The following is a 13,581-nucleotide window of genomic DNA, read 5'->3' as shown; positions in this document are numbered from 1 at the left end:
GATAGCGGGTGACGGATGCCACACAGAAAGCAGGAAAAGGGGGAAGAGAATGGCACACAGAAAGCTGGAAAAGAGGGAAGAGAATGGCACACAGAAAGCAGAAAAAGGGGGAAGAAAATGGCACACAGAAAGCAGGAAAAGAGGGAAGAGAATGGCACACAGAAAGCTGGAAAAGAGGGAAGAGAATGGCACACAGAAAGCAGGAAAAGAGGGAAGAGAATGGCACACAGAAAGCTGGAAAAGAGGGAAGAGAATGGCACACAGAAAGCAGGAAAAGGGGGAAGAGAATAGCACACAGAAAGCTGGAAAAGAGGGAAGAGAATGGCAGACAGAAAGCAGGAAAAGGGGGGAAGAGAATGGCACACAGAAAGCAGGAAAAGGGGGGAAGAGAATGGCACACAGAAAGCAGGAAAAGGGGGAAGAGAATGGCACACAGAAAGCATGAAAAGGGGGAAGAGAATGGCACACAGAAAGCAGGAAAAGGGGGAAGAGAATGGCACACAAAAAGCAGAAAAAGGGGGAAGAGAATGGCACAGAGAAAGCGGAAAAAGAGGGAAGAGAATGGCACACAGAAAGCTGGAAAAGGGGGAAGAGCATGGCACACAGAAAGCAAAAAGGGGGAAGAGAATGGCACACAGAAAGCTGGAAAAGAGGGAAGAGAATGGCACACAGAAAGCAGGAAAAGGGGGAAGAGAATGGCACACAGAAAGCTGGAAAAGGGGGGAAGAGAATGGCACACAGAAAGCAGGAAAAGAGGGAAGAGAATGGCACACAGAAAGCTGAAAAAGGGGGAAGAGAATGGCACACAGAAAGCAGGAAAAGGGGGAAGAGAATGGCACACAAAAAGCAGAAAAAGGGGGAAGAGAATGGCACACAGAAAGCAGAAAAAGAGGGAAGAGAATGGCACACAGAAAGCTGCAAAAGGGGGAAGAGAATGGCACACAGAAAGCAGGAAAAGGGGGAAGAGAATGGCACACAGAAAGCAGGAAAAGGGGGAAGTGAATGGCACACAGAAAGCTGGAAAAGGGGGAAGAGAATGGCACACAGAAAGCTGGAAAAGAGGGAAGAGAATGGCACACAGAAAGCTGGAAAAGAGGGAAGAGAATGGCACACAGAAAGCAGGAAAAGGGGGAAGAGAATGGCACACAGAAAGCAGGAAAAGGGGGAAGAGAATGGCACACAGAAAGCAGGAAAAGGGGGAAGAGAATGGCACACAGAAAGCTGGAAAAGGGGGAAGAGAATGGCACACAGAAAGCAGGGGGGGGGGAGAAAAGTGAGGATGCCACACGGGGGAGGGGGGGGGCTGTATATTCCTACTGGATATTTATATGACCTCACATTTTATGCAAATGTAATTTAGTGTTGTTAATATGTTTACTTTGTGGCATAATATGATTTGGGGCACTACTGTATGGCATAATATGATTTGGGGCACTACTGTATGGCATAATATGATTTGGGGGCACTACTGTATGGCATAATATGATTTGGGGGCACTATTGAGGTATAATATTAACCGGGGGCAGTATTGTGGTATAAAATAATTTGGGGGCACTATTGTACGAACTGGGGCACTATTGTGGCATAATATGATTTGGGGGCTATTAATTAAAAGTGGGGCATTTTGGGGAAAAAATAACGTCTATTTATTAAATGTGAATAGGAATTATTTAATGGCATTGATGGTTGGGGGAAATAGGTATATTTCTTAAACGTAAATGCGATTTAATTTATTGCTGGGGTTGTTTGGAGGGAGGTATATAGGTTTATTTATTAAACGTGAATACTACAATTTTAATGCTGAGGCTGGAGGGAGGCCTAATTATAAAACATGGGTTGCATTGATTAAACACCAGGGCTGGTTGGAGGTTTCTAAATTACATGTACCCATTTTTTTTTTCCAAATAGGGCCTCCAGCATTTGAGGATCCAGACAAGCAGCAACTAAAGACACCAGCAGCCACAGGTGGTGTAAGTGACAAGAACACAGGTGGGGAAGTCCCGAATTTTGATGACTGTCTCGTTTAGTGAGATTTGATCAGACTACAAGGACAGTTGGGAGGTAAGTCCCACTTTACACTGTACTGCTTGTGAAGGCAAAGCTGCGGGCACCTAACAGTATTGCACACAGTATTGCTTGTGTATTTGTCCAACATTGTGTCTAATATGATAACCATGTTACATAATAGGGGCCCCCTGTCTTAAATAACCCAGGCCCCCCGAGCGTTAATCCAGCTCTGGTTAGCAGGAGGAATCTGATAGTTGCTCCCAGTCCCTGGACAGGACACAGCCTGCAGAGCAAGATTTGGTAATCTTGTGAGACTAAGAGCTTCCCTGTTCACTCTACAGGAAGTTCCCACCCTGATGGATGTCAGCAGCATAGATAAGTACAGTGGGCTGGGGGTGTCATAATGTGCCTGGGGGGATGGCGTGATGTGGCTGGGAGGGCATGATAAATGTAATGTTTTATTATAATGTATGTATCAATGCCCCATGTTGGCCACGCCCTTTTTGGCGCCGCCGCTGCGCGACGGCTCACAATTTTTTTCCTTCTGGACCTGAGGTGGGCCTGTGTACTTTAAATGCCAGGGCTGATTTTTAGTCCCAGTCCAGCCCTGATTGGGTATATCAATGTGTAAACTAGGCTATAGAAAAGGAAGATTCAAATTGACCCGGGACTGGAATGCTCTACCACATAGGACGAAAAAATATACTACTCCAAAGAATCTCCATTTGTTACATATAATTGCTAAAAAAAAACAAAAAAAACCATTTTCATGTTTTTGTTTTCCTCTGCAAATAAAGGTCTTAATTAACAACGGACACAAAACCAATGTGTCAAGACCTTACTAAAGTCTGCTGATTAAGTAGCACAGGTATCAAGGAAGAGAAGCAGGAAAAATAAGGATAATTTTACATTGGTGTGCTAACAGTATTTCCAGTACACTTTTGTTTTGCAAGTGGATCAGCACTGGCTGATAAAGACTGCATGAGTAGTCAGAGTCAATAACAGTCACAGCCATGCTGAATACAAAATTAAATGTTTTAGAGTAAAGAAAAAATATTTAACTGGAACACAATCCACTGTATTTATTTGGCAAAGATGAAGTGTAAATATAAAGACACCCCATGGAGGCAAGGAAGCATCACTCAGTCCTTTGGTCAGGGGAGAAGTGATCATAAACCTAGATGCCAGTAACTATATACTACCTGGGGGGTGCCTAATCATGTGGTGTATGTACACACACTTTAAATGTTTTTTTTTAGCACTCCACTTCTTTTGTCATGGTCTTTTTTGTTTTGTTTTTGCATGTGTCACATGGGGGAGGTAAAGTTTTTGAAGGGTTACTGCACCTTGGGTTTATAAAAGTAAAATACCTACTTTCTTGTAAGTGCTGCAATAAAAGATTTTCTTTAATAACAGGCATAAATGAAGTGTGGCAGGACATAATTACAAGAATAATAAGCATCCTCTTACAGCATAGTGATTCCTGATTTTGAGTCCAATTCAAGAAAACTTTTTTTTTGTTAATTTGTTCTTGTGTCTAGTGTTTCCCTGCACGGGCTGCAAAGGTGCAAAGTCAAATCAAATTGATGCCCACTTGCCATTGGCACTTCCTCCTTCCCGATTTCTCTTCATATGGCTCCTATTAAAGAATGAATTACCTCTTGAAAGCAAGAGGGCAATTAGGCTATACTTAGCTGTGTCATTGTCTTGATAAAACCTAAAGTCAATAAATTCATTTTATAAAAATGTTTTCCAGCAACCCACTGCATTCATTGTTAGCAAAGGATTGAAAGTATTTTCTTGATTGAAACATAGATGATTGAAAAGACCTGCTTTCTGCCAACATGCCCTGATTGTTTACTCTGAAGTGCCTAGTCATCAATAGATGGGCATCACCCAGTTATGACTAAAACAAGACGTTAAAAGACTGGCTAAAATTCATTGGGCCAGAAAGAACAACGTGGGTCGAAAAAAGTGTGGTCCTATTTAAATATGAACTTATTCATTATTCACAAATGAATGTTTAAACATGCCCAGATTTTGACGGAAACCAGAAATTGCACATGCTTTTCTTAGCAATTCGACACAAAACTATTTTGTTTGCACCCATACTGCCTGTTGTCTTACTATTAATTAGATTATCATGAGGCACAGAATGAGTTTTCTAGAATAAAATATAACAAAGAAACATTTTACTTTGCTTATATCATTTTAAATGTTTACTTCTGTTCCAGGGTACAAATCTTGACAGCTGCTCTACTTACTTCCCCCACAATGACAATATACAGATGCAAACTAAATGTACTTCTGCTGACAATGGAATCGATTTTCTCTGTATGATTTTAAATATTATACCCATATTTTTATAGACTAAAAACACCAATAGGCCATACATGCAAATTACCACAGTTGCTAGATGCTCTGGAAATATAAAGTTAAAAACAGAAAACTGTAACCTTATAACTTCCAGTCTAAACTCCATCAAGGGTCAATCATTCTCAGTGCGCACAGCATAACTCTGGCTAATCAGGAGAATATGCTTTAACACTAGCAGGGGGGAGATGGAGCAACATAAATATATAATGAAAGGCACCATAATACAGTGCTGCAAATCAGGCAAAAGGAAAAAAATTACAGTCAGAAAAAAAGAGAATACTAATTAACGAGACATAGGTCCAAAGAGATGTTTTACTTTTTTGATTTAGCCTCCTTGTTCGCGTCTGCATTATTATCTAACAATCTGGGCCATGAGGGGCCAACCAGGAAATCTATTTACAGGGAATGACTGTACACCTTAAATGAAAGTATATTATTTGCAGCACAAAAAGCTCCATAATATAAATATCTAGATGTTTGTGGAAACATAATTGACAATTGGAAAGAAAATAAAGTAAACATTCTCATATTTAAGTTGTGTCACACATATCAGTTGTAACACCTAGATGCCATGCCCAGTGGTAAGTGTTCTGGCAACTTTCATGGTCTGTCTAAAGCTGATTACAATTGATCCATGTATTATGATAGAATGTCTTCCTTCAAACAGCACATGTAATTGATTTTAATAGAATGTCAGACAGTGGTCTAAGTGGGGGTGTATATGGTGGTATGCCATATCGCAACTTCTCCTACAGCCCTCATTGTAAAACTATAAATTTCCATTCACTTACATCCCATTTACAATTTCCATACCACCAATTTCCAATTTGACCAATGCCAGGTAATTATAATGTAAATATTTTGGATAAACATTGTGCATGTCCATTAATTGACTGTGTGAAACAAGCTACATGCACATAATGAAGAAAAATAAACCATACCTTCAGGGGGAGAACCTCTTTGTTAATTCCAAAGAAGTATGCCATGGCTTGCGTCCAGGAACAAAGACCCGCTACATTGCCACACACTTTTTTGGCAGATTCAAGATTATAGTCTTCCATGTCTAAGTACGGTTGCAGTAGTTCAACCATTTCTTCAGTGATAGAGTCCTAAAACATTATAGTTACAAAGTACAATTTAATATTTGATAAGAAAAACTATTGTTTCATTAAGGTTGAAAAGGCAAATACATATAGTGCATATAAAAAAAGGGTGTAAGCTTGTCCGCAGGCCCTTCTCACCTCTTTGTCTATATTACCTAGCAGTGTTTATTACTGTGTTTGTCCCCAATTATAAAGCACTACGGAATTTGCTGTCACTATATAAATAAATGATGATTATGATGATGATTAAAGGGTGTCCAGCAATGCTGTCCAAGACACAAAGAATAGTACAAAAAATGTAGCACACACTTACACATGCATAACACCAGGCCCCATGAGTGAATTAATGATATTAAATTTACTAGGTTATGTCACAAATATTTATCCCTTGTCAGTACTTTGAGTGGTCTTTTGAGCATTCACGTAAAAAAGGGCAAACCTGCCTGACCTCTCTGAAATCACCACTCTCCCAACCACTTTTTCCCTCTAAGGTCCAACCAACAAAGGCAATGTAACTAATTTTCGCAGACGTCTTTGAAAAAGCAAAGAAAGTATATTTATGCACTGTGGGCCCACCATGCCATGTTCCATCACGTATGTGTACCAATTTTCTTAGGGCAATTAAACTTTTTGGTACAGAATATCTTTGAAGCAGATTCACGTTCCATCTAGATTAACATAATTAAATAGAGCATAAATCTTTCAGTCAAATAGATGATCCAGTATCATGGAAGCCTTCCCAATACTACTATTAGTACATGGTCACGCCTTTATCACTTCTGTATGCTTATGTATGCTTGTAATTTATATTGGATTTGGTGGAAAAAAAAAGTAATTTTAAAAATACATAATAAAATTAAAAATAATTTATGACCTATATATTTCATATGTATGTGTTGTTCCCTCTTTTACCAGTGTTCAGGAACGCTAAGAAAACAATTTGGGAAATAGTAAATTTACTAATCTGTAATAGTAGAGTAATACAGAAGTTCAACACACCTAAATTGCCTCAATTGATCATCACTGAATGTAATGTTCCTGTACATTTTAATATGACATGCAAAATAAGTACTCATCACCCATTATATGTCATGGAAATATGTACAGCAAGTGAGAATCTTGTTGTAATGTTAGATGACAAAGAGATTAGTAGAGTTGACCTTCAACAACTGATGATTTATTTCCTCTCCGCCAGACAACAAACACACTTTCTTTTTAATTACATGTTGTTATGAAATTCAATTATTTCCTATAACTTGATTATCTAATCAATCTTGCTAAAGAAGTTGCCCTAGGCATCAGTCTGATCCATGCATTCATGTTTTTGTAACAAACAGCAAATTTGTCAATTTCACCAAAATTCACATACATTATCCCAAAGAACAGGAAGCTCTACATTTTGGGCCCGATTCATTAAGCAAAGTAAAGAAAAAAATTAGTAATTTTACACCTTGGCAAAATCATGCTGCAATGCAAGGGCTGGAAATTAGTTTATTATTTTGCACACAAGGAAAAATACTAGTTTAATTTTACACAGACAATAAAAGTAGATCTAGAGGATATGCTCTACCCCAATTATAAATTATAAATCAATTATAAATCTGTGCTCACATTTTAAAGTTACTCCCCTCCCCAAAACAACCTGGTTTTGCCAAGGTTCAAAGTTACTAATTTTTTTTTGCTTTACTTTCCTTAATGAATCAGTTCCTTTGTGTTAACCAATATTCTTTGTTTTGCTCTTTAGTCTTAATATTTTTTTAAATGTGAAAATAAATAATACATGTTTGTCAAAAAGTCTATCTGCTCTAGCCTTGCTCTGTATAGGATGGAAATGCTTTCAATACATGTGCTATTTTAGCTCTTGCATTTCTACTATGCACACCTGCCACACTAGATTTTAAAGAGGAGTAGAATAGCAAAAAGACAAAACTCTGTCAGAGTTTTGTGACAGGATGAACCTATGCCACCCTGTCTGTTGTGTTGCTGGGGACTGGTTGTGCTTGCCTTGCCCCCGTATCCTTTCTTTCTCCCAAATACATCCTCTAACCGCAGGTGATTCTGCTGCAGCCAATACTAGGCTCCTTAGCGGCACCTAGAATCGCGTCCTTCTGGATAACTCACTGCTAGGGTACCTCTTTGCTGAGACACCTGGGCTGGTACCCCTAACCTCTTGCCTTCAGATCAAGGTTGCTTTGGATATTTCCCCCTGGCCTATAACACTGGCAAGAGCTGCATAGTTCCCAGCAGAGCATTGGTACTAGACGCTGGGTTCCAACCTCAGAACAGTCGCATATCGGATTAGATTGGGTCTAATCTGTAGGTCACAGGAATTACAGCAGGTAAGTAGACGTCAAAGCAGGTTCCTTAAGCAGTGATTTGTATTAGCTCAGGAAGTCCTGAAAAGGACAGTTACATACTAGTTTGAGGTACTATTGATATCCAGAAAGTACAGATGGTATGCTACTAATAAATGGTCCAACAATGCACTTTTTAAACAGATTTACACAGATACCCTGGCGAGAGTTAATCCAGCATCCTGCCCTTCTAACCAATCCAAGTGCCTTATGCAGCCTGCCCATAAATCAGCCTGCAGGGGGTTAACACCTTTTTACATTGCTGCTAGTGGCACCACTACATCTGAAGTTTTCTACTGAATGTTTACCATCCGGACATAACATTTCTCTAATCTTGCTTTGAATGCAATTTAACTTTTAAAATTCACATTCATCTGTGTTCACTTGCATAGGGTGTCTACCAGCAAGTATAATTACCCCCTCCTGTCTTTCAGGCTCAACAGATGTTTTGGTTACTCAGTGATGAAAAGATCTAATTATCTGTCTCCAGACAATTGCAAAACCAAAACATGACATACTGTCTTAGAAGTCAATACATTTCCACACATACCAATATAAAAAGATAAGTACATTTGCAATGATATACAGAGGTGCACTCTTATAACTAATTAAAATAAATATCTACAATAAGTTATTTCTACATGATCCAGCCACAAATAAGTTATTTATATGTGATCCAGTCACAAATTTAATCTACAATCGGTGGCCACTTAACTAAGTGCACCTTAATAGTACTGGGTAGTATCTCCCCTTTCCCCCTTGAACAGCCTGAATTATTTGTGACATGGATTCAACAATGTGCTGGAAAAATAGAGATCCTGGTCCATGTTGACATGATGGCATCATGCAGTTGTTGCAGATTTGTCAGTTGCACATACCCGCTGCAAAGCTTTCATTTTTAGCACATCCAAAAGTCCTCTATTGGATTAAGATGTGGTGACTGGAGGCCATTGGAACACACTGAACTCAGTGTCATATTCATGCAACCAACGTGAGAAAATGTGTGCTTTGTAACATGGCACATTATCCTGCTGGAAACAGCCATTAGAAAATGAGTAGATTGTGGCTATACAGTTATGCACATGGTCAAAACAATACTCAGGTAGGCTGTGGCATTTAAACAATGCTCAATTAGTATTATGGGGCCAATGTGTGTGTCATCTCCCCAATATGTTAATGTGTGCCAAGAAAACTTTCTCCACACCACTACACCACCACCAGCAGCATGCACCATACACACAAGGCGGGATGGAATTCCAAATTTTGACCCTACAACAAAGTATGTCACAGCAAAAATCGAGATTTGTCAGAGCAGACAAAAGTTTTCCACTCTTCAACTATCCAAATTTAATGGATCTGTGTCCACTGTAGCGTCAGTTCCCTGTTGATAACAGACAAGAGTGGAAACCGTTGTGGTCTTCTGCTGTTGAAGCCCATCTACTTCACGTTTCATGTGCTGTATGTTCAAAGATGTTCTTCTACAGACCAGTGTTGTAGCGCATGGTTATTTGCATTATTGACACCCTTTTGTCAGATTGAAACAGAGAGAAACTGCCATATCTGAGAAAAGGGTTAACCTACTGGGAGTCAGAAGTAAAATTCCACCCATTCTTCATAAGGGAAGCTTTGGCCTATTTACTGGCTCAAATTCAGTCAAGTCTGATGTCTGGCTGGTGTCTGGGGAGAGTGGAAGTCTCACACCTCTCCAATGAAGAAGTCAATATCCCTTGAACTTTGTGCATAGCTCTGAGCTCTGGTTTGCAGTTCATGTGTGCTGCTGTGTTGTGCTATGGCTCCTCACAGTAAAGCTCCTGTTTGACCCCAGTCTTTGGTTGGTAACTTGATGTTTACCCACTACAATCACAATTAACATTTCTTCGCCACGCTGCGGATTTGTCTGCACAACAAATGAACCTCTTAACCATATCTACATACTTTTATGCATTGAGTTGCTACCACATGATTGGCTGATTAGATATTTGCATTAACGAGCAGATGTATATAATGGGCACTGAGTAAATGTGTCAAATTAAATAAAAAGCAGATGTAAAAATTCTTCGTCGAAAATACTGTGCACATTTTCTCCTGAGAACTGTTCCTAAACAAAACTAAACAAGAAAATAAAGCTACATCTGGTCGGTTCATAATTAGTAATTCTGTCTCCGTTATCAGGTGAAATGTCTATATGCTATTCAATAAGCACATGGTCATCCTTTTAGTTCTGTGTATAGTAAATGCATATGCTGAATTAAAGTAAGTGTTTGATGAAAGAAAGCTTCAAACAATCTGCAAACTAAAAAATACAGTTCATTGAAAAGGAACTCTTTAAAACGTCCTATATGAGGTAGACAGAAAAAAACAATTGAGAACATTCATATCACCTAACTAACAACAGTGACCCAATATGCTAACGGTTTCTGGAATCCTTTTTCTCAACTACAGAAAAATCTGCAAGAGCCTATGATAGATCAGCCAAAAGAAAACTTCAGGAAACTGACAAAAATGTAATTATATGAAATGATCATTAGAATAATACAAAAAAGAGACTTTTACTATGATGCTTCTTGTTTACAGTAGAAATGATTGAGACTGGTAGAAAAAATATTTTCTTTTACATATCTATCTATTTTTTACCTATCTATTACGTTTTCATTGATATAAAGGTCTGCAGCCATGTTGCTATTGTAACAAATTCCTCAACGACATCCAATATATATATATATTATTTATAGTAAACTGCATACATTTAAATTATGAGATTTAACCTGTCTTCTTTACTTAATAGCACCCAATGGTTGTAAACTGCACAAATTTGGGAACATGATTAAGTTTTATGTAGTCAGACTATCATGGGTTTCCAAGTATTATTCCCTTTTTCTTTGACACACATACATCAAGTGTCCCATAATTTACAAGCAAATCCATGTCTTATTTGTCACACAGGACATAGGAACACCAATTAATTGCTGTATAGCCAAACAACCTACATGGAAGAAGAAGAAGAATTGGGTTTCATTGCATTTAGTTTTCTTCCAGCATCAAGTCTAGTCACACTGGGCCTGATTCATTAAGGAAAGTTAAGCAAAAGTAAGCAAGGCATTGAAGGGGGAGGTAAATTTAAAATTTGATGGCAATCCATTTGGATCAAGTCGAATTCGTGCCTGTAAGACAGGTGCCAGATAACACAAGGAGAGATCTAAATATTATCGAGACACAATACTAGATCCGAACCCCTACTGCTACTATCTTTAGATGCCGAAAAGGCATTCGATAGGATTCATTGGAAATATTTGTCTGCGATCCTAACCAATTTTGGTTTGGGTGGATCCTTCCTCCAGGCCATTTCCACTTTGTACACTAACCGTTCAGCCAGGGTCTTCAGCAATGGGTTCCTCTCCTCCTTCTTTCAGATCACCAATGGTACTAGGCAGGGCTGTCCCCTCTCCCCATTAATCTTTGCATTGACTATGGAACATCTGGCCACAAAAATTAGAACAACTGATGCAGTCAGAGGATCAAATATTGGCACCACTCACCGTAAAATCTGCCTCTGTGCAGATGACTTTTTACTATTTACACGCAACTGGAGTTCTCATTACCTGCATTATCTCGAATCCTGCAGGATTATTCGGTGGCTTCCTATTACAAACTTAACATGTCTAAATCAGAAGCACTGGGGGATGCCCTCTCACAGGACACACTACGGTCTCTAAAATCACTGTATAAGTTTCAATGGTGCCCTACATTTATCATATATCTAGGAATACATATCCCTCCCGAGTCCTGTTTCGGTCATTGAGTGTAATTACCATCCACTTCAAAGACATTTTGACACACTCACCAAATCTTCGGTAAACTACGAAATCCCCTGACTGGGGAGAGTGGCTGCCCTGAAAATGATATTGCTTCCAAAGATCCTGTATTTGTTCCACTCCATCCCCTACTTGGTCTCCAGATCTCTCCTAAACTAATTTTACTCTATAGCATTCCACTTTATTTGGCACAATAAATGCCCTAGACTCTCCGGAGACCAAATGTTTCACTCCAAGCTGAGAGGTGGCCTAGTGTCAGAATTACTCTGTGGAATTGATGATACCTGCCAGCAGTTGGCGCTACTGAGTACTGAAGCGCGGAGTCTAACACGCCCCTGGTTATCACCAGGAACCCCGCAAGGAGGTATGGACTTCGCTGCAAGGGACGCGCAGGTTCCAGCCCTCAGTATCAGTCAGCTGGCGAGGTAACAATTGAGGCAGCGGTGACAGCCCACCAGGATGCAGGATGGAAGAGTAGTCAACAAGCCGGGTCACAACCAGAGGAACGGATATAGCCAAATCAGAAGCAGGAGAATGGTCAGGAAGCCGAGTCAATACCAAATATCAGTCTAAGCCAGAATCAGGAACCGAAGGAGAAGTCAGGAACAAGCCTGGTCAGAATCCAAGTAACAGCAACACAGGAACAAATGCTGGAGCAAGGCTGAAGACCAAATACTCTGGCACTAGACATATGTCAGAGGCTGCTTTATATACCCTAAGGTGCCTCCTGATAGGGTTAGGGAGATTTTGGCAGTAACACATGCTGGCTGCAGACAGGTGAGCAGAGATAGCGTCCTGCTGCTAGGCAACAGGACGTGGTTGCGTGGAAGGTGCAGGCGTCCGTCTCCTGCCCCTAGTGTCAGTGCGGAGACGGCACCTGACAGTACTCTCCCCTTTCTTCTTTTTCAGGGCTTGCAAGGTCGCCTCTCTCTCCTTCTTGAATTTGGCCAATAAGCGAGGGGTGTTTCTCTTGTACATCGATCCAAGATCTCTCCTCGGGGCCATAACCCTTCCAGTCAACAAGATATTGGTGGCGACCCCTGGAGAAGCAGAAATCCAGAATCTGACTGATCTCATATTCCTCCCCATGATCAGTCTTTACTGGGAGCGGGGGTGGGGTTCTTTTGACAAATCTGTTGAGAACGAGGGGTTTAAGTAGAGCAATGTGAAACACATTGTGAATCTTGAGTGATGGAGGAAGAAGGAGTTTGAATGTCACGGGATTTATAACTTGAGTGATTTGAAAAGGTCCGATATAACGGGGTGCGAGCTTCATGGTGGGAACTCGCAGTCTTAAATTCCTTGTGGATAACCACACTTTGTCCCCAACTCGAAGTCTGGGAACTGGTCTACGGTGACGATCTGCGCTAGCTTTGTAGCTCGGGAGGATTCCAATAATTTGGACTTCGCGTGAGACCATATTTGAGAAAAGTCCTGAATGAGATTCTGCACGACCTGAAGCGCTGAACTAGGTTGGGAAAGTTCAGGAAGGAGAGGGTGAAACCCATAGGTAGGAAAAAATGGAGACGAACCAGTAGATACATGCACCTGGTTATTATGAGCATATTCTGCCCAACACAGGAAACGACTCCATTCAGCCTGATTACCCGAAGAGTAGGTCCTGAGAAATTGTTCCAAATCTTGGTTGACCCTCTCCGTTTTGCCGTTGGTTTGAGGGTGGTACCCTGAGGAAAACTTTAGATTGACCCCCAACTCTTTCCAGAATGATCTCCAGAACTTGGACACGAACTGTACTCCTCTATCCGAGATAATATCCTGGGGACAGCCGTGATGACGGAAAATCTCCTTGATGAAGAGGTTAGCAAGGATAGAAGCCGAAGGAAGTCACTTGAGAGGTATGAAATGTGCCAACTTGGAAAATCTATCCACTACCACCCAGATAGTATTGAATCCATGGCTAGCTGGTAA

General features: G+C 40.3%; 1 protein-coding gene across 1 annotated transcript in view; it reads right to left on the bottom strand.

Moving 5' to 3' along the window:
* The window catches only part of LOC142158677 (dynein axonemal heavy chain 5-like), a 363,541-nt gene that overhangs the window by 116,876 nt on the left and 233,084 nt on the right, over positions 1-13,581 (bottom strand). The window contains exon 59 of the mRNA XM_075212884.1: positions 5,325-5,492. Coding sequence (XP_075068985.1) covers positions 5,325-5,492 — 168 coding nt within the window. The remainder of the gene's footprint in view (positions 1-5,324; positions 5,493-13,581) is intronic.

Source organism: Mixophyes fleayi, chromosome 5 (genome assembly GCF_038048845.1).
Source record: "Mixophyes fleayi isolate aMixFle1 chromosome 5, aMixFle1.hap1, whole genome shotgun sequence".
Classification (NCBI taxonomy): Eukaryota; Metazoa; Chordata; class Amphibia; order Anura; family Limnodynastidae; genus Mixophyes; species Mixophyes fleayi.
Note: the sequence above shows the minus strand (reverse complement) of the source record. Positions and strands in the feature narration are given on the sequence as shown.